This window comes from Orycteropus afer, unplaced genomic scaffold (genome assembly GCF_000298275.1).
Source record: "Orycteropus afer afer isolate SDZICR_OR568_19922 unplaced genomic scaffold, OryAfe1.0 scaffold00462, whole genome shotgun sequence".
NCBI lineage: Eukaryota > Metazoa > Chordata > Mammalia > Tubulidentata > Orycteropodidae > Orycteropus > Orycteropus afer.
The window spans coordinates 111,623-130,945 of record NW_006922049.1 but is presented as its reverse complement, the minus strand read 5'-3'; the positions used below and the strand labels follow the sequence as shown (position 1 = coordinate 130,945).

General features: G+C 42.4%; 1 protein-coding gene across 1 annotated transcript in view; it reads right to left on the bottom strand.

Annotated features, from left to right (window-relative positions):
• MET (MET proto-oncogene, receptor tyrosine kinase) overlaps nucleotides 1-19,323 on the bottom strand; it is a 108,014-nt gene that overhangs the window by 64,204 nt on the left and 24,487 nt on the right. Inside the window, exon 2 of the mRNA XM_007954499.2 lies at nucleotides 8,658-8,849. Coding sequence (XP_007952690.1) covers nucleotides 8,658-8,849 — 192 coding nt within the window. The remainder of the gene's footprint in view (nucleotides 1-8,657; nucleotides 8,850-19,323) is intronic.

The window sequence follows — 19,323 nt, the reverse complement described above, 5'->3', positions numbered from 1 at the left end:
CACCAGCCTTCTGGTTAGCAGTCAAGTGCCTTAGGCACTATGCTACCAGAGCTCCCCTCCATAGTGATACTGCCTTGGAAATCCAAGGAGGGGCCACTATGAGTCAGATCTGACTCGAGGGCAATGGGTTTTTTTATGGGCTCAGCCACCCAACCAACTTTTGGAAGAATGTTCCTTCATGGTCAGACTGGACTTTTGTAAATAGAGTTCAAGAGAGGCTGGCAAACAAAAAACCCAAACTCACTGCCATCAAGTCAATTCTGACTCTTAGCGACTCCCATTGGGCTTCCGAGGTGGTAAATCTTTATGGAAATAGATTGCCCAGTCTTCCTTCTGTAGAGTGGCTGGTGGGTTTGAACTGCCAACATTCCGGTTAAGGGTCAAATGCCTTAGGCACTGCACCACCAGACCTCCTTAAGAGAGGCTGGAGGAAGAGGGAAAGAGAGAAGGGACAAAAAATGTATTCTTACTGGAAGAAACAGTGAGAATGGAAGGGGAAATATGCTCCTCAGGGCCTGAGCTTGGCAGAGGAAGCAAAGGTTGGCAGAAGAGGTGGTGGAGGTGGCGGAAGTGATGGAGGGGCAGTCTGCCTGCGGTGGAACAGTGTGGGGTGGAGTGGCTCTCTCAAAAGAGAGGGAGGAGTCATTGGGAGTTACAGGGTGTTTGGGAGGATGACCGGACAGTGGGTTTAATCCACACTGCTAAGAATGTTTCATATCCCTTAATATTCTTTGAGAGATGTGAGTAACCACTGGAATTGCTGTTTGCCCTGTCCTCTTTGAAGGAGGCATTTCTGTGGGTCTTAACTCTATGGGTAAGGGTTTGATGTGTACAGTTCTCAGGGTTCCTCACTGTTTCTAAATCAGATGGCAGACTTTTAGGAAACATTTAATGCAGTTCTTCTTCATATGGTTATCCTAGGATCAAATAACATATTAAACCTTGCTGTGAATGGTTCAGTCATATAGCAAAGTAGGTTAAGTATAAACAAGGGGCCAACATAAAATATATTACTTTTAAAGATTGAAGTAAACTTTCCTCTTTTGAGAACAGAAAATAGTTCTATTTCTAGGCAAATGAATAAGGAAGACCGAAGAGTCGTTGATGCTTTTCCGCTGTGGCGCTGGTCAAAGATACTGATAGTATCATGGACTGCCAAAAGAACTAACAAATCAGTCCTGGAAGAAGTGCAGCCAGAATGCTCCTTGGAAGCGAGAATGCCCAGACTTCATCTCACCTACTTTGGTCATGTTGTCAGTAGGGACCATTCCCTGGAGAAGGATATCATGCTCGGTAAAGTAGAGGTCAGTGAAAAAGGAGAAGGCCCTCAATAAGAGGGAGTGACACAGTGGCTGCAACAATGGGCTCAGGTATAGCATGGATTGATTGTGAGGCTGGCACAGGACTGGGCAGTGTTTCATTGTGTTGTATATAGGGTTGCTATAAGTCCGAGTTGACTCCACGGCACCTAACAACAACAACAACAGAATTGAAAAGGAGCCTTGATATCATCTAGATTGGTTCCAAATTTTAAAAGTCAGAAAAAATAGAGAAGTTTTGTTAAGAATGAGGAATGCTTCATTTCTTAATGAAAGATTATGGAAATTATTGGAATCTGAATGTCAAATTGAAAAACGTGAATGAAGAGAATGGTACAGACTGGACTTTACCTGTGTGTGACCTTAGAAACCAGGGAGTATGTCTGCATTCCCTATAGTTCCCAGTACAGACTTTGCACACAGTAGGTCCTAAAGGCTTATCTATCTATCAATTGCATAAATACATGAGTGGGCTGTGAAATGAGCAACTCACTGAAGCCTTGATGTAGGGACGGTATTTTCAAATGCTCCAGAATTCCCACGACTTTCCAGTTTTATTCCCACTTTCATGATATGCCTTCTGAGGACTCTTGCTTCTTGTCTGAGTTAGGTTTACTATCTTCTTCAATAACAGAAGAAGCTCTGGTGGTGTACTGCCTAAGATACAGAAGGCTGGTGGTTCAAACTCACCAGCCACTTCTCAGAAGGAAGACTGGGCAATCTACTATTTGTAGTGATACTGCCTGGGAAACCCAAGGACTATGAGTTGGATCCAACCCCTTGGCCAAAGTTTGGTTTTTGGTTTTCAGTAACAAAGAGAGAATTGGTCTTTGTTTAGAAGGAAATCAGTGTAAGAAGGGTAGAGTTACAGGTTTCAATTAAGGTAAAGATCTAGTTTTCTGAAACGGGAAAAAAAAGGAAATATGAGAAGTACCAATTGCTAATTAGTAATAAAAGTTCAGAATTAAAAATGGCAAGACAAAGTACTAGGTGGCAACAGCTGAGTTCAGTGAAGTTTTACTGTGTGTTTTCTTCACTCTTTTTGGGAGATGGGAGTGTGTGCTTCTACACCGATTGACACTGCAAGGCCAGGTAAATCCATAAAGCGAAGCAATTTTCCTTACCACTACAATATTATGATTTGCATGGGTTTCAAGTTTTTGACATGAGTCAGAAATGAGAGGCCTTAAATTTTATCAACAGATTGGGACCCCGCCCCCTTTAAAAAAAAAAAAAAAGTCAAACATATAAAACCCCAGTAAGCTAGTAAATGTGTGCAAATTTAAAAATAATCTATACTTTCAAATCAGTTAGCCAATCTGTTGACACTTGGAGTACATGGTTCTGTTGTACATAGAGTCACTATGAGTCAGAGCTGACTCAACGGCACCTAATAACAACAATAACAACTCATGGAGTATTTCTGTTTCTGAATTTTAAAAGTGATAAAACTTTCAAATATTACTGATAATATTTCATTTCTTAAAAATGTCCCTCTACTCTTTTCAGGAAGTACTCAACCAACAAATCCCAGTTTCTCTCTGACACTAAAAAACAAAGCAAAAAAAAAAAAAAAGCTTGGCATTTTCTCCTAGTATTCAAAATCTAAGATGTTTAAAATTTCTATGCATGTAACAGTGGAAGGTGTGTAAGATACATCTTTCCAGAGCATGTCTTAATTAATTTTAGGAGACTACACATGAATTAGGAGCTCTGGTAGCACAGTGGTTAGGTGCTCATCTAACCAAAAGATCTGTGGTTTGAACCCACCAGCTGCTCCATGGCACAAAGATGTGGCAATCTGCTTCTGTAAAAATTTACAGCCTTGGAAGCCCTATGGGGCAGTTCTACTCTGTCTTACAGGGTCACGATAAGTCTGAATTGACTTGATGCAGTGGGTTTGGTTTATGATTTACATGAACTGAGCTTAGTTTTTAGTCACGAACATACTCTGAAATTATTAGTTATAATAGGTTCTTTTTACTTCAGAAAAAGAACAAAAGGAATTTCAGAACTCAGGAGCATATATTCTTCTAAAGAAACATACCAAGAGTACTTTTCTTTAGGGATTTAACTCAGTCAATCATGTATACATCAGAAAAAGCAGCAGAAAGTAGTTTTATCTGAATATTTTATAAAGGAGAAAGGTAAGTCGGCAATCCTTCAAGAGAAATGTTGTTTGAGTTCAAGCTTCCCTTGGCTGTGTGCTGGCTGACACTCACAGCATGGGTGAATTGATGATCTGTGTCTGCATACTCTAAAATAGCAGGAACGCCCAACTCCAGGTATACCACAGGCTTTAGCACAAGCATTGACATGCCATGATGGTGGCACAGAATCCCAGGGAATTTGAAGACAGGAGGTGGATAGATGAATTGATTATTCTTACTAGAAAAGTGAGTAATTCTCAAGTTCACTGATTACTAACATAAGCTTTTACTTAACGGTCATAAGTAATGGGCAAGAGCAAAAGATGTCTTTGTAGGTGGTCATTACCTATTTAAATTTCTTGCTTCAGACCAGACTTAAGCAAGGCACCCTGGTGAGGAAGGAGCCCTGGTGGCACGATGGTTAATCACTCAGCTGCAAATCAAAAAGTTAGTGACTTGAACCCATCCAGCTGCTCCATGGGAGAATGACCTGATGGTCTGCTCCAGTAAAGATTGTTGTTGTTGTTGTTGTCAGGTGCCGTTCAGTTGGCTTGGACTCACAGTGACCCTGTGTACAACAGAACGAAACCTGCCTGGTCCTGTGCCAGCCTCATTATCCTTGCTCTACCTGAGCCCATCCTGGCAGTCACTGTGTCAATCCATCTCATCAAGAGCCTTCCCCTTCTTCGTTGACCCTCCACTTTACCAAGCATGATATCCTTCTCCAGGGAACAGTCCCTTTTGACAACATGACCAAAGTAGATGGGATGAAGTCTGGCTATTCGTGCTTCCGATTACAGCCAGGAGAACCCTATGGGGCAGTTCTATTCTGTTACATGAGGCCACTCCATGTCAGAATAGATTCAGTGGCACCCAACAGCAGCACTCCCAGTCCAGTTGAGAGTTTTACAAGAGAAAAGATGGGTGATGAGTGGTAAGAGCAGCAAGGAATTAGGGCGGGGGGTAGGGGAGGAGGTGGGGAGGAGCCAGAATGATACCAAAGAGCCTGTTGTTGTTGTTGTTATGTGCCATCGAGTCGGCCCCGACTCATAGCGACCCCTCCTTGGGTTTCCGAGGCAGTATCACTACGGATAGTAGGATTGCCCAACCTTCCCTCTGAGGAGTGGCTGGTGGGTTTGAACTGCCAGCCTTCTGGTTAGCAGTCAAGTGCTTTAGCCACTATGCTACCAGAGCTCCTAGTGACAGTGAAATCTTGCTGGGCAGTGGCCACTGTCAGCAGGCATGGTGCAGCACACATGGTGGCTACACAGTGAGTATTTGTCAAGCTGCACTTGAAACAAGTCTTGAAAGGGCCTCCCCACCCCCATCCCCATCCTTGATCCATTCCCTCTCCCTGGCCTGACAGTCATGCACAAATATTTTAATAGCAATGCTTTGCATTTAGAGATTAAAGGCCCTATACAAGTGCTGTTAAAAAAAAAAAAAAAATTCAAGCGAGCATTGTTTTGGGATGTAGATTAGACAAGGATCTCAGAAAGGGAGACAGTGGGCAGCCCCTGTGATTAGTCCTGTGATCTTCATGAGAATCTTCCTCCCTGGGCCGCGAAGCTGGGCTCACCGCGCTAACGTTCCGGTCTGGTTGCTGTCTACATCTGCTCCCCTCCGGTTTTGTGAGAAGGCTCTTTCTCACTGTTGACTTGGATTATGCTATCTGGAAGTTTGTTTATCGTATTATTTTCTTTCAAAGTAGCCTGAAAGAATGATTACACAAATTAAAAAAACTGTTTTGAAATCTGTATCTACAGTGACATGGCTATACAGAGATGGAAAACTAAATATATGGGCACATCAGGATCACTGGACATAGCTGCACCTGTATGAGATAAGTTACATATGTTTAAATGCTAGAAACACATAAAAAATGTCTTCTCTTCCATACACTTAATATTGTTAGCTAAACAATATAATTCTTCCTAATCAAATAACCACTGAAATAACTGATTCATTTTGCACCCAACAGCTGGGTTGTAGCTTGTGTTCCCAGCCAAAGCTGAATACAAACACAATAGGAAAGGCAGAAACAGCTGCAAACTCTTGGGAGAAAAAATTTGTAAAGTAACTTTGCCTTTAGGCATCAGTGTAGGAAGGAAGTAAAATCATTTTTCTGTTCCTTTTCATGTAGGGCAGCTGTCTTTGGAAAAAAAAAAAAAAAAGAAGTCCATTCTATTTTGTAACAGAAACTCCACAGTATTTACTAGAACATGAGTTGTAGGAACTAAGGGCTGGCCACAGATTTAGCACTTTAGCGCAGTCAAAACATTTACAGAACTAGGTAGGTCGTAACTACTCTGATGGATTAAGCGGGGAAGGTCCCATTTCTTCCCTCCACTCCTGACTCCTCCCCCACCAATTTCGCTGTAAACAAACCAGATTTCAGTGATGTTGATTCTGTTTGATCCTTCAAATGCTTTAGGCTTGTTTATATAAAGTGGAACTGAATATAATTCTTTGAGGCAAGTGTCAAAGAAATAGATCCTCTGTGGGTTCCAGCAGCCCTCCGTCCCTATGTCTCAGCCATTATTATTATTATGGGTATGTGTTTTATTTCCCCTACTAAAATTTTAGTGTCTTTAAGGCAGATTCTACATCATTTTTTCCTTTGCTCCCCCCACTTGTCTAGGACAGCAAAGTTGGCAGGGTTCCAATGCAGATTTGAGAAATTAAGAGCCACCTGGTTTTATAAAATCAGTCACATAGGTGGCTTTCATAAAATAAGTGTCTACTTGTTTTTACTTTTAAGATTTCGGATGCACAGGTAATGGCAAAATATAGGTTCTGTTAAAAGGGGGGGGGCTATGAGACAAGACTGAAACAGTCACTACAGCGTTTCTGTTCCGGTGAGACCCATGCATATGATGTATCACTTAAGTGCTGAAATTTGTCAAACAGGCGGATTTACTCAGTTATTAGGAACTGTTTTGAAATGGGGTTTTATTATAACTTTAGAGTCTGGAACTAGGCCAGGAATCTTTGAATGTAAAAAAAGTCAGACCTAAAGTGCCTGTAGAAAGCTTATTAATTTGAAACTGCGTTGGTGAGGTAATAGACAATTTAGAAAGAAAGAAAAGCGGAAATGTGGATAAGGGGAAACAAACCAACAAAATGAGCACGTTAGGAATCAAGGGATGCCAGCTTCATACATCTTCCCTCAATTTCTTTTGAATTCTATAGAATATCATCAGTGTAAATTGAAAACGCAGAGAAACACAATACCATACATTTTACAAGGATAATTAGATAGTCATGACCATATTTCAAACTCACTAGAGTGTCTATTTATTTGGAGAGGGAAATGGACATCTCTCTCAGATTCTGAGGCTTTCAGGACATGGTCAACATGGCTGAGTGCCTAAATGAGGATGCTGGGATGGAAGAGAGGCAGGGAGAGGAGGAAAAGTGTAGCTCACTGTGAAGCAATGGGACTTAGGGAAACTAGTGGAGAAATATTCAGGTAGCAGGATCTATAAGGTTAGTTGTGAGCTGAAAACAAAACAAACGAACAAAAATCAAACTCATTACTGTCGAGTTGATCCCTGTAAGACAGAGTAGAGGGAGGATCTCCCTGCCATCAAGAAGGAAGAGCTAGAGGTAAAGTGGAGCACGTCCTTGGACCCAAGATCTCTGCACCGGACTTCCTTGGCAGAGAGGCCCAGCAGAGAGAGAGAGTGGTGGGCTTCCCGGCCCACAGGGTGAGAAGGCTGAGTGCCTTTGTGCAGGAGGCTTGCTGGTGGAGTGGGCTGGACCTAGGTGTACCTATTGACAGAGCTAAAAGAGCTTCGTAACACTTGTCTGAGCAGGACAGAGGCCAGGCCAAGAGGCCAATGGCCAGGGAGGCGTGTCTGAGGGCATAGCAGAGGGGAGACTGTCCTGATCGAAGAATTGCATCCTGAGCACATTACTGAACAAGAATTGCAGCCTGTTACTTCCCTAAATAAATCCCATGATCGTGTGTGTGTGGGGTGGAAGAGTAGAACTATGGGGCACAGAGGGTGCCCAAGGCTGTAAATCTTTATGGAAGCAAACTGCCCGTCTTTCTCCCGCAGAGCAGCTGAGGGGTGGGTTCAAATTGCTGACTTTTCAGTTAGTAGCCGAGCACTTAACTGTGTCTTATGACTTTGAAAGAATCCCACCATGCCCACCAATACAAGAAAACATAATTTACAATTTTAAAACACGGCAGTGAGCTATGCAGACTCTCATAAAGACAGTAGTAATAAAAATAATGTTTTGTAAAAGCACACAGATATAGGATACACAGATAGGCAACTTAGAGGAAAAGATCATCACCATGGTTTACCGGAAGTCAGCACTGCAAAACAGCACCTATCTTTAAAGAATTTTCCAGTATTTGTAGAAATTCAACATTAGATTCCATTGTCAATCTACATTAATCAAGCCTCTACTAATGAATGAACTCATGCTGACACCAATACCCAATAACTATTAAAGCAGTAAAACAGATCCAACACAAAAGCATTTTAATTTCTGCAAGAGCTAGGATCCTTGTATCTAGGAAGCATGATAACTTCAATCAAGTCTGAAATGTGAACTTTTGAATGAAAATGCTGCTGCATTCCATTAAAAGCATTTGTTAACAAATCAGGATTTTTTTTTTTTTTAAAATTTTTGGACAAGTATTTGAACTTCTTTGTGTCTGACTCCATCATTTTTCAAAATCAGGAGGGCTGGAGTTACAATGGGGGTTTGACGATAATGTCCCTTCCTAACTCCTGCCAGTATTTCTCAATGATGTGAATGTTTCTTCTCATGGAGACACAAGGTTCACACAATAGCTCTCCTTTGATGCGTAGCTTCCCTTGAAATAGGAAAACATCGCCTGGACGTGCTCTAATTGTTCATTTTATTTTCCAATCATGTGATAGAAATTATGAATGGGGAAAAAAAAAAAGAAATCCCAAACCATTCTGGACAAGAAAATTAAAGTGACCACATTCAAACTGAAAGCTTCAAGAACTTAACAAAAATAGGCCAAGCATTTCACAAAAAGAGGACCAGCCTTCAATATTATGCTTTCAGTTTTTATCTCTAGTTTCTACTGTGGTTTTCACTTTACAGGATTTGCAAATACCTTACTGCAAAAACAAAAAGAAATTAATTACATAAAACCAGAAGCAACAGCCACAACCACTCTCCAGGAAGCATTTACCTGCATGAAGCGACCCTCTGATGTCCCAAGATTAGCAATTGTGAGGTCTCCTTTAATGAAGGTGGATATGGACGTTAAGAGGACTTGGTTGAATCGGCCCATGAATAAGTCAATGCGGGGCAAAGCTGTGGTAAATTCCGTTCGATATTCATCACTGCGTACTTCACAGCCTGATGAATTTCTCAAAAGTGTCTGGAATAAAATAGGGTCATATCATTAATGTAAGTCCAGGTGCTATCAAGCTGGCATGAAACTTTCCCGTGTGTCTTCTCCAAGCTTGGGGGGCCATGGCAAGAATAATTCTGCTAATAGACATACAGCCCTGGAGAGACAAGAAATATTTACAGTGACCAAAATGGCTCTATTTTCACTAGGTGCTGTTGTGTAAACAGATTCTGAAATTGGGGACAAAACTTATCAAAAGTTACACAGTGGTTCAGTATGTATATACATAAATATAGTATGTAGCTAGTGTTACTAAAAGAAAAAGAAAACTTTAAATGTCTCAATTTAAATGTTTGAATGTTTAAACTGAGACATTTAAATGCTTCTAGAAGATGAAGTCCAATTAAATAAATTTCAACTGGAATAATAAATAATGAAGTCATACTAAAACATGAATTTTATAATGTGTGTCTTTGTGTGTTGTAGGCAGAGAGGTGATGGGAGGGGTGTTTGAGAGTTAATTCCTGGGGAGGGAACAGAGTAGATATGCCTGGTTCAAGTGCTTTTATCAAGCCCTGGTCTTTTATGCTTCCTTACAGTGGCTCTGGTGGTTCAGTGGTAGAACACTCGTCTTCCATGTGGAGGACCCAGGTTTGATTCCCGGACAATGCACCTCATGTACAGTTACCACCATCTGTCAGTGGAGGCTTGAGTGTTGCTGTGAGGCTGAATGGACTTTGGTGCAGCTTCCAGACTAAGATGGACCAGGAAGAAAGGCCTGGCACTCTACTTCTCAAAAACCAGCTATGTGTCACCATTAACTGATTAAGTGGAAGGTGCAGGACCAGTCGGCATTTTGTTCTGTTGTACACGGGGTCACTGTGAGGTGGGAGCTGATGTGATGGCACTTCACAACAATTGGTAGACAGAGTAAGGATGGAATGCCTACATGGCTTCATTTTGCCAACCACTGATACCACCTGAATTACCTTACTCCTTAAAGTCAAAGTTCTGTCACATGGAGTATAAAGTTCCTACTCACATCTAGTGCCTTTTATGATTAAAACTCACCTAAAATGGTCTATCAACTACTTCTTCGTTTTAAATGGTGATAAATTAGCAGTGACTCTTGTAATTAATGTAATGTTTCCGTTCCAGACATTTGATATTTAATGAATTCTATTTTGCTATTTAATTAGAAGCTTTTCTTCACTGAACCACTATAGATTCCTCTGAGGAGTAGCAGATAACTGAGATGTGCCAGCAATTCAATAGGAACCGATTAATCGGTAATTAGGTTTCTACTGATGATCAATCATCCATTTCACAGAGATAGCCAGAACTAAAGGAAGCTGTTTAAAGGGCCAAAGCCCCATTTTATATCGAAGGCCACCTGATGGATCCCTTCGTGGGATCCCTGGCTTTCAGGGCAGGCTCCTGCAGCTGTTCCCCTCTTTCCCTGGCTCGCTCGTAGCTTTCTCTCTAGGTCTAGGTGGCATCCTGGGAACTTTAAAGCCTCAAACTTGAACTGGACTTTGGCATTGGTGGAGGTACAGTAACGGGCTCTGGCAGCATAGGGCTCAAGCACTTGGCTGCCAACCAAAAGGTTGGTGGTTTGAATCCACCAGTTGCTCTGCAGGAGAAAGAAATATGATGACTCACTGAGGTATAAAAACAACTTATTGTGTGTGGAGTTTAGTCTTTGGTTGTAAATTATTAAAAATGAAACAAAACAAACAAACAAAATAACCAACCCAACCAGTTGTAGAGTCAATTACGACTCATGGCAACCTCAAGTGCATCAGAGCAGGCGTGTGCTCCAAAGAGGTTTCCGTGGCTGACCTTTCAGAAGGAGATCACCAGGCCTTTTTTCAGAGGAGTCTCTGTGTGGACTCAGGAGCCAACCTCTCAGTTAGTAGCCAAATGTGTTAACTGTATGTGTCAGCCAGGGGCTCCCATAAATTACCGGTGGTCTTCTATTCACAGAGGACAGGAATTGCTGAATTGTTGTGTTTTATCTTTTATCCCTGGTGCCCTGTGTCATGCCCAGCTTATTGTAGGTAAAAAACAGAAACAAAAACACCCAGCTTGCTGAATAAATGAATGCACTTGCAAAGCAACCAGAGCTAATGCCCACCTACTCAGCTTGCTTTGTGTTCTGCTCTGCTGAAAGGCGGGATGAGCAGGGGAATGGAGGGGAGAGAGTTTTGCCAAGTGTTTCCTCAGAAGTATCTGTACACCTCTGCGGGAGAGGGAGCAAAGCGACCAAAACTTTAGCCTCTCTGTGTCTGTTTCCTCACAAGACAGGCTTTGAATCAGCCAGGATGCTAATAACAGAACCAGTAAGATATAGGGGAGCTCTGGTAGCATAGTGCCTAAGGCACTTGACTGCTAACCAGAAGGCTGGTGGTTCAAACCCACCAGCCACTCCTCGGAAGGAAGGTTGGGCAATCCTACTTCCGTAGTGATACTGCCTCGGAAACCCAAGGAGGGGTCACTATGAGTCGGGGCCGACTTGACGGCAAATAACTACAACAACAAGATATAGATTTTGTTTTAAGAAATTTTAAGATTTAGGCAATGGGCCTGTACAATTGTAGGGGTTGTCAAGTCCAAAAATCTGTAGGACTGGCTGGCAGTATGGAAACTCAGGTAGGATTTCAGTGTGACAGTCTTGAGGTAGAATTCCTTCCTCTCCCAGGAACTTCAGTTTCTTTCTCTTAAGGCATTCAACTGATTAGATGATGCCCACCCACGTCATCAAGAACAAACACCTTTAAGTCAACTGATTCTAGATGTAAACCACATCTGAAAATACTTTCACAGCAACACCTAGATTAGTGTTTGATTAAATAACTGTATGCTATGGGTTGCCATGAATTGGAATAGACTCACAGAAACTTTGTTATTGTTATTTGTAATAGCCCAGTTGACACACAAACCATCACAGGCGTAAATGCAGAACTCTGGGGCAGGGTTAATGGGACGTTCATTCATAGTGAGCTCTTTGAGCTTTATCCTCAGGAATTAGTAAGATATCTAAATGGTACCTCCTCAAGGACTGACAAGGATTAAGTTGTATCTCTGTTGCCCCAAAACAAACTCCCAACAACAAACTCCCAACAATTGCACAATGTTGGAATAGGGTTTATAGAGCTCTTGAGCTTGAAAAACTGTGCAATTCAGGGGCAGAAAACAAACATCATGTGAAGTTCAAGTGGCGTAGTATTCAAATTTCATAAGCCAGGGGACCTCTTTTTCTTTTCATTTTCCCCGTAGCTGAGATCAGCAGGGATAGGGTACTAGCTTCCAGGAAAAAGTAACATTCCAGCATGCACTGCAGGAGATGGGATTATTCCTTGTCTTTTCCTTCTGAGAATCCTGATAAATCAATGGCTGGGGCCAGCGTGGCAGGAATGGAGTCTTGCGTTTTAAGAGTAGAATTTCACTTTTAGGGAGCCATAGTTTAAACTCTGAACAATGCAGGGGTAAACACAGTGCCAAGTCGGTTCCGACTCATAGCGACCCCTCCTTGAGTCTCCAAGGCAGTATCTCTACAGAAGTAGATTGTCCAGTCTTCTTTCTGAGGAGTGGCTGGTGGGTTTGAACTGCGAGCCTTCTGGTTAGCAGTTAAAAGCCTTAGGCACTATGCCTATCTCAGTGTGACTTACTGTTCCTTAAATATAATGAACGAATGTGTTTGATGATTGCTGTCCATTTGTACAGGGAAGATGATGTTGCTTCTTCCCACTGTACACACAATTCTTGAGTGTGCATTTGGGGTAGGAGAGTAACTACAGACCTGCTCCCAGGGGTCTCCTTGTTACCTGTGTGTCCGTCAAAGCCTTCTTGTGTTTCAGAGTAAAATTGAGTGTTGTTAAGTGCTGTTGAGTCAGTTTTTACTCATTGTGATCCTATGTGACAGGATAAGACTGTCCTATAGGGTTTTCTGGCTATAATCTTTACAGGAGCAGACTGCCGGGTCTTTTCTCCTGGTGAGTTGGTAGTGGGTTCGAACTGCTAACCTTTAGCAGCCAAGCACTTAACCACTATGCATCTGGCTTGTTTCATTTACAAATATATCTCAGAAATATTTTCTTGTTAATGTATGAAAAGCTTCTTCATTCTTTTGTGTGCTCATGTTGTTCACCCACTGCCCTAACAGGGCTACTGACACTGAGCAGAGAGGAAGGAAAATGATTATGTCGCAGAGTGCCTGCTCTGGGGAACTACAGAAGGGTCTACAGAGAAGGTTCCACCCGGCACCAGGAGGGAAGCAGACTAACTCTTTCCTATGGTAACAAAGGGAGGAAGAAGGAAGGAAGGGAGGGAGGGAGGGAGGGAGGGGGGAGGAAATAGATCTTTACTCTGCACCTATCATGTGCCGGCACCAAGCTGGCTATTTCCATGTAAAGACTCATAGCTACCCTGGGGGGCTTCACCACACTCAGTTTTAAGGATGAGAAAACTCAGGGCAGCTGAGGGCTTGGCCACAGCCGCCCGTCACACTGGAACTGGCATTAGGATCCAGTTCTCTCAGATTCTCAAGTTCTTGGTTTTCTTTTGCTACTAATCTAGGCAATGTTCAGAGAACTGCACAATTACGAAAATGGAATGAGCCTTTAGGGTCCTCTTACTCTAGTCCCTCATCTTACAGAAGAGAAACTGAGGCTCCAAGAAGTTGTAGCTCTCAGGGAGTTGGAATCATTTAGCAAGTTATCGCTTAATATGTAAACAATTTGCAACTCTGCAAAGTAGGAATGTGCATTCGCTCAGCTCTGATTTCCTTCCCGAGAGAAAGGCCGAGGTTAATCATTATTTTTTGGATAACTGCACAGAGATAACCACCAGCATTCTGGGTGTACTATCAGCTCGACTCTCAAATCTAGTTCTCCTAATTTGCTGTTTGGGCTAACAAATATTATCACGTTTCCAGTCACGTCACTCTGAAATTTCAGTCAGAACCAACTCTTTCTCTAGATTCTCCTACCTCTAAAGGCCACTGAATCCCTCTAGGCCCTGTCAGCAGGGTCTCTCCCATGCAGCCTTCTAGTTTGGCATCCCTGCCCCAGGCTGGGTGATGACCTTCCAGTCTTCCATCTCTACTGCTTTGAAGCAGTTATGAGCACCCACCCCCTTCTTCAAAATCCTCGTTGCTTTCCAAAGGGGCCCACATAGGATCTACTAATAAATTCTGCAAACATATGCCTATTCTTTAAGGATTTTTGAAAAGACTTTAGCATACTTTATCTTCTAAATTAATTATATGACATTAATTCTGAAAACCAATGGTAAGTATCTTGTTTCTTTAGCTTATTAACTTGTTCCTTAACTCAAAGTGATATTGTATCATAAAGTTAAATAACAGGAATTACTCTGCAATTTGTAAGCCTTGGTGTAACACTTTGTTTTCCTTTACCTTTTTATAAGTACTGTCAGATTTTTACCTAACTCAGACATAATATAAAAAGAAAATTGAAGTGCTATATACTGCAATATATTTGATTCACAATGTTTCCCCTAATTAACATTGATGCATGCTGTGAAATGCAATTACACTTAATTCAGTGTAATTAAGGATGTGATATATTTAAAATAGTGATTCTTTTAATTGACCTGTAGGACGGATTTAGCTCATCTATAGATAATTTAAATCAGCCTTGCAGATAGATTTTTTAAAATGTACTCTCTTATAAAACATTTTGCCAGTTCAGTCACACCAACTCTTTTCTCCTTGCCCATAACTAAATTAACGAAGCATTTTAATACAAACTATTCATAACCACACTTTGTACAAATTCTAGGTACTAATGGTTTTTGGGAGCTCTGGTAGCATAGTGGCTAAGGCACTTGACTGCTAACCAGAAGGCTGGCGGTTCAAATCCACCAGCCACTCCTCGGAAGGAAGCTTGGGCAATCCTACTTCCGTAGTGATACTGCCTCGGAAACCCAAGGAGGGGTTGCTATGAGTCGGGGCTGACTCGACGGCAAATAACAACAATGGTTTTTGGAGGACAGATGAGTCTAACTGAGTCATGGCGATGCATGTACAACAGAATGAAATATGGCCCAGGCCTGCACCAGCCTCAGGATCACTGGCATGGCTGAGTTTACTGCTGTGGTTACTATGTCAACCCATCTCACCAAGGGTCTCCCTCACCCTCCCTGGTCCTCTGCTTCATACACGATGTGCTCCCTCCTCCAGCCATTGAGCCCTGCTGATGTCATGTCCAAAGTGAGTCAGTGTTGTGATCCATAGGCTTTGACGGGCTAATTTCCAGAAGCAGATTACTAGTCTGTCTGGAACTGCCCACTGCAACCTGCACACCATGTGTGACATTGCTGGTACATGAAACCCTGGGGCACAGCTTCTAGCATCACAGCAACATGCAAGACACCACATATGAGAGACAGCTGGATGGTTGTTTTGGAGTGTACACATTTCAAAACAAAAACTCTCTTTGCCCAGAGCTTTTCATAGAGTTGGTTAAAAATGCAGCTTCCTTAATGTCAGGAATCTACTTAGCTCATTTTCCTAAATTTCCTTCATATGCTCTCTTCTCTTTAGTACATAGGACTGACAGGGTGTTAGGAGCTCTAGTGGCATAGTGCCTAAGGCATTTGACTGCTAACCAGAAGACTGGGGGTTCAAACCCACTGGCCACTCCTTGGAAGGAAGGGTCACTATGAGTCAGGACCAACTCAACAGCAGTGAGTTTGTTTTTTTTTTTTTTGCAAGGTGTTGTTGTCAGACCAAGGGCAGGCAGAGGCATGGAGCTTGGAACCTGAGTGTCTTGACATGTTTCCTTCACACACATTTTACCTTTTCTCAATTTGTACTCAAACTGTCTGAGATGTCAACACTCAACCCTGAATGATCTGTGAAATGCAGAATAGTCAGCTCACTGGCAAAGCAGGTCCTTCTCTTTGGGGGTCTTCAATGCAAGGCCAGACTATTAAGATGAGGTCTTAGGTTCTTGGTGCTGCTATAACAGACATACCAGAAGTGGGTGGCTCTCATGAACAGAAATTCCTTTTTCTCACAGATTTGGAGGCTAGAAGTCTGAATCGAGGTCTCCAGTTCTAGGGGAAGGCTTGCTCTGTCCCCTCTGAAGGAAAATCCTTGTCTCAGCTTCTCTAGTGTTCTTGGCATTCCTTGGAAATCTCCAGGTGGCATCTTTCTTTCTCCCATTCATGCTGGCCTTCTTTTGAGCCTAATCTACTCTTTTAGATCTCAGAAGTGATTGGCTTAAAATATACCCTACTGATATGGCCTCATTAACATAACAAAGAAGACCCTATGCCCCAATGCGATTATATCTATGAGTCTAGGGGTCAGGATTTACAATACGTATTTTTTGGGAGACATCACAGATGGTCTGGTCAATCCCTAAGAATCTGATGTTGTGCACTATTGAGAAAATGCAGTAGGATGCTGTGTTAGTGAAGTTTAGAAGGAAGATGCTTCCTCAATGCTTCTGCCACCATGGACTCCACTCCATGAAGCGATCCTGCCTATGACTTCAGGATTACTCAACCTCAATTAAAACCAAAACCAAAACCAAAACCAAAAAAACACACGAAACTCACTGTCATTGAGTCTGTTCTGACTCATAGCAACCTTGTAGGGCAGAGTAGACCTGCCTTGTCGCTTTCCAAGGCTGTAAATCTTTACAGAAGCAGACTCCCTCATCTTTCTCTTGCAGAGTGGCTGGTGAGTTCAAACCACTGACCTTTTTGTTAGCAGATGAATGCTTTAACCACTATGCCAATAGGAGACATCCATTGAGACACCCAAGACTTCAACAGGAGACCTAGCTGGGAGCAGAGTTAAAGGGGTACTCCTTCTCTAGGATGGTAGGCAGGCAGGCATCCTCCCTGGCTGTGTGTGCACCGGTAGTGGCCGCAAACACAGCAGACCCAGGCACCTGGCCAGCCCACTGCTGGCTCAGCTCTGGTGAGTCATGAGGTGCCGGATGCTGCAGCCGGTGCCCTCACAGTCTCGTGGTGATGACCTGAAGGTACACACTCAGTGGCACTTTCCTCTGAGGACCAGCCCTGTCTCTGCAACTGCCTTCAGGATGACACTCCAATTCGTCACTTTTATTTCCAAACTGGTTCCCTCTCTAGGTTTCCTGTTTCTATATGGCAGCAAGAAAACTCTTCTGAAGCTGGAAGTCTCAGGTACCTTAGACTCTTCCTTTACTCCTTTAATGTTCATATCCAGTCACACATTCTTATGAATTTTCCACTGAATTCAAGGAAATCGCATAACTGGCCTCCTACAATTTGATTCCTTGATTCCTTTATCTCCTCATCAAGCCACTTCCACAACTTTTTAGTTTAATGTTCTTCGTGCCTTCTTAGTTGCTTCCAGTGTTAAATACTCTCATGGTCTCAAGAGTGGCTCTGCCCCTACTACATGGGCTTAGACGCTGAGAGACACAGACAGGAAACTCAGATCTCTAAGCCTCAGTTCTTTATCTGGAAAATGGAAACATGCCTACTTACTTAATAGAATTGTTTTGAAGTTTAAATTGGATAAACCTAGTGCCTGAAACATATTAAATGGTCACTACCCTCATTCATTTATTCATTCAAAAATACTTGCTGAATGTGACAGCCACTATTCTAGGTGCTAAACAGATACAGAGCTCTGGTAGCATAGTGCTTAAGGCACTTGACTGCTAACCAGAAGTCTGGTGGTTAATACCCACCAGCCAATCCTCAGAAGGAAGGTTGGGCAATCTACTTCCGTAGTGATACTGCCTCGGAAAACCAAGGAGGGGTCGCTATGAGTCAGGTCCAACTCGATGGCACATAACAACAACAACATACAGATACAGCCACAAACAGAAATGACACAAATCCTTGCTCTAGTGCAAATTAAATCGTTGTTGTTATTATTATTACTGTTGTTGCCCTAGTAACTCCCCATAATGTCAATAAAGACAAAGCCCAAAATTCTAATGAGGTTGTTTGTGTCCCTCAAAATCTGTGCACTTATTATCAGTCTACTATTATTATTATTTTTTTTTTCAGAGGAGAGAAAGTTATTTATTGCAAAGTGGCAATGCAAGGAGACAAATCTGACTCCCTGAATGGCACTTGGGTTATAGTTTTTGTGAGTTTCAGGAGAGGGGGTTATACCTATTCATAAAAACATCAGAAATTTGGGCATGAATTAGCTGAGGATTGGATGAAATTTCCTTCACCTCGGTTTAAAGGGATAGTCGTTTTTTTACCCCCAATTTTTTTTTTTTGTAATTTGGGTGAAGGTTTACAGAGCAAATTTACTTTCCATACAGCAGTCTCATGTCAATGACCACAGTTTACCACAATGCAACAGTTCCCCTCCCACTTCCTCCCCATAGTTACCTCTTCCCAGTGTCCATCCCTCCATGCACTCTTGCCCCCTGAGCTGTCTTCCTGTACATAATCAGCCCTTCTTTCTCCCATGATTGTTCTGTCCAAGGAGTGTATCTACCTCAGGTAAATGTTCAACTCATATGCCTGTCTTTTGTTTGTCTGGAAACCACAGGTGTGGGTTCAATTCCAGACCTGAAGGGCAGCTAGAGGCCATAGTCTCAGTGGTTCCACCAGGCTCTATCAGACCAGCAAACCTGGTCCCCCCACCTTTTTTTTTTCCTCCAAATGATTTTGAGTTTTTTTCCACATTGTTCTCCCTCTCTATCAAGGATCTCCTATATAGATGCCCTTCCAAGTGGATGACAGTGGTAGCTGGGCACCATCTAGTTCTTCTGGTCTCATAGTCATATAGGCTGCAGATTGGATGGCGTACCAGTTGCTAGGACTAATTGTTTCCATGAATTTTGGTTTTCTTCATTGTTCTTTGCTCTGGATGAGGAGAGACCCATTGTTGCATCTACATGGCAGCTTGCTAGCTTTTAAGATAAGGGACAGTCATTTTTTAATGTAGTGCTCTTGCACACCAGATGAGTCACACTGGCTTCCTGTCATCAGCTGATTGGAGCTTAGGCAGGCGGGAGAATGTCAGTTCCCAGCAACTTTGTTCCTGTTTGTCTCACTGTGCATGTCCACGAACGAAGGTTAAATTTCAGGTTGTCTTCTGAGACACATTAACATAAGTATGGTTCTAGGGGGATAGCATGGAAAGAATGTGTAAATTGACCTTTCATTCTATTCGGTTCTTAAGAAACTGAATTATTATGTTTCCAACCAAAGTCCTATCTGTCTGTCTCTCTCTCTTTTTTTAATTGTGATTTGGGTGAAAATTTACAGAGCGAATTCACTTTCCATATAGCAATTAACATATACTTTGTCTCATGACATTGACTACAATTTATCCCAATGCAACAGCTCCCCTCCCACTTCCTCCTGATAGTTACCTCTTCTCTGTGTCCATCCCACCATGCACTCCTGTTCCCTGAGCTGTCTCCCCATGCATAAACAGCCCTTCTTTCTCCCATGATTGTTCCCTCCAAGGAATGTATCTACCTAGTCCACTATTATTTTTCAT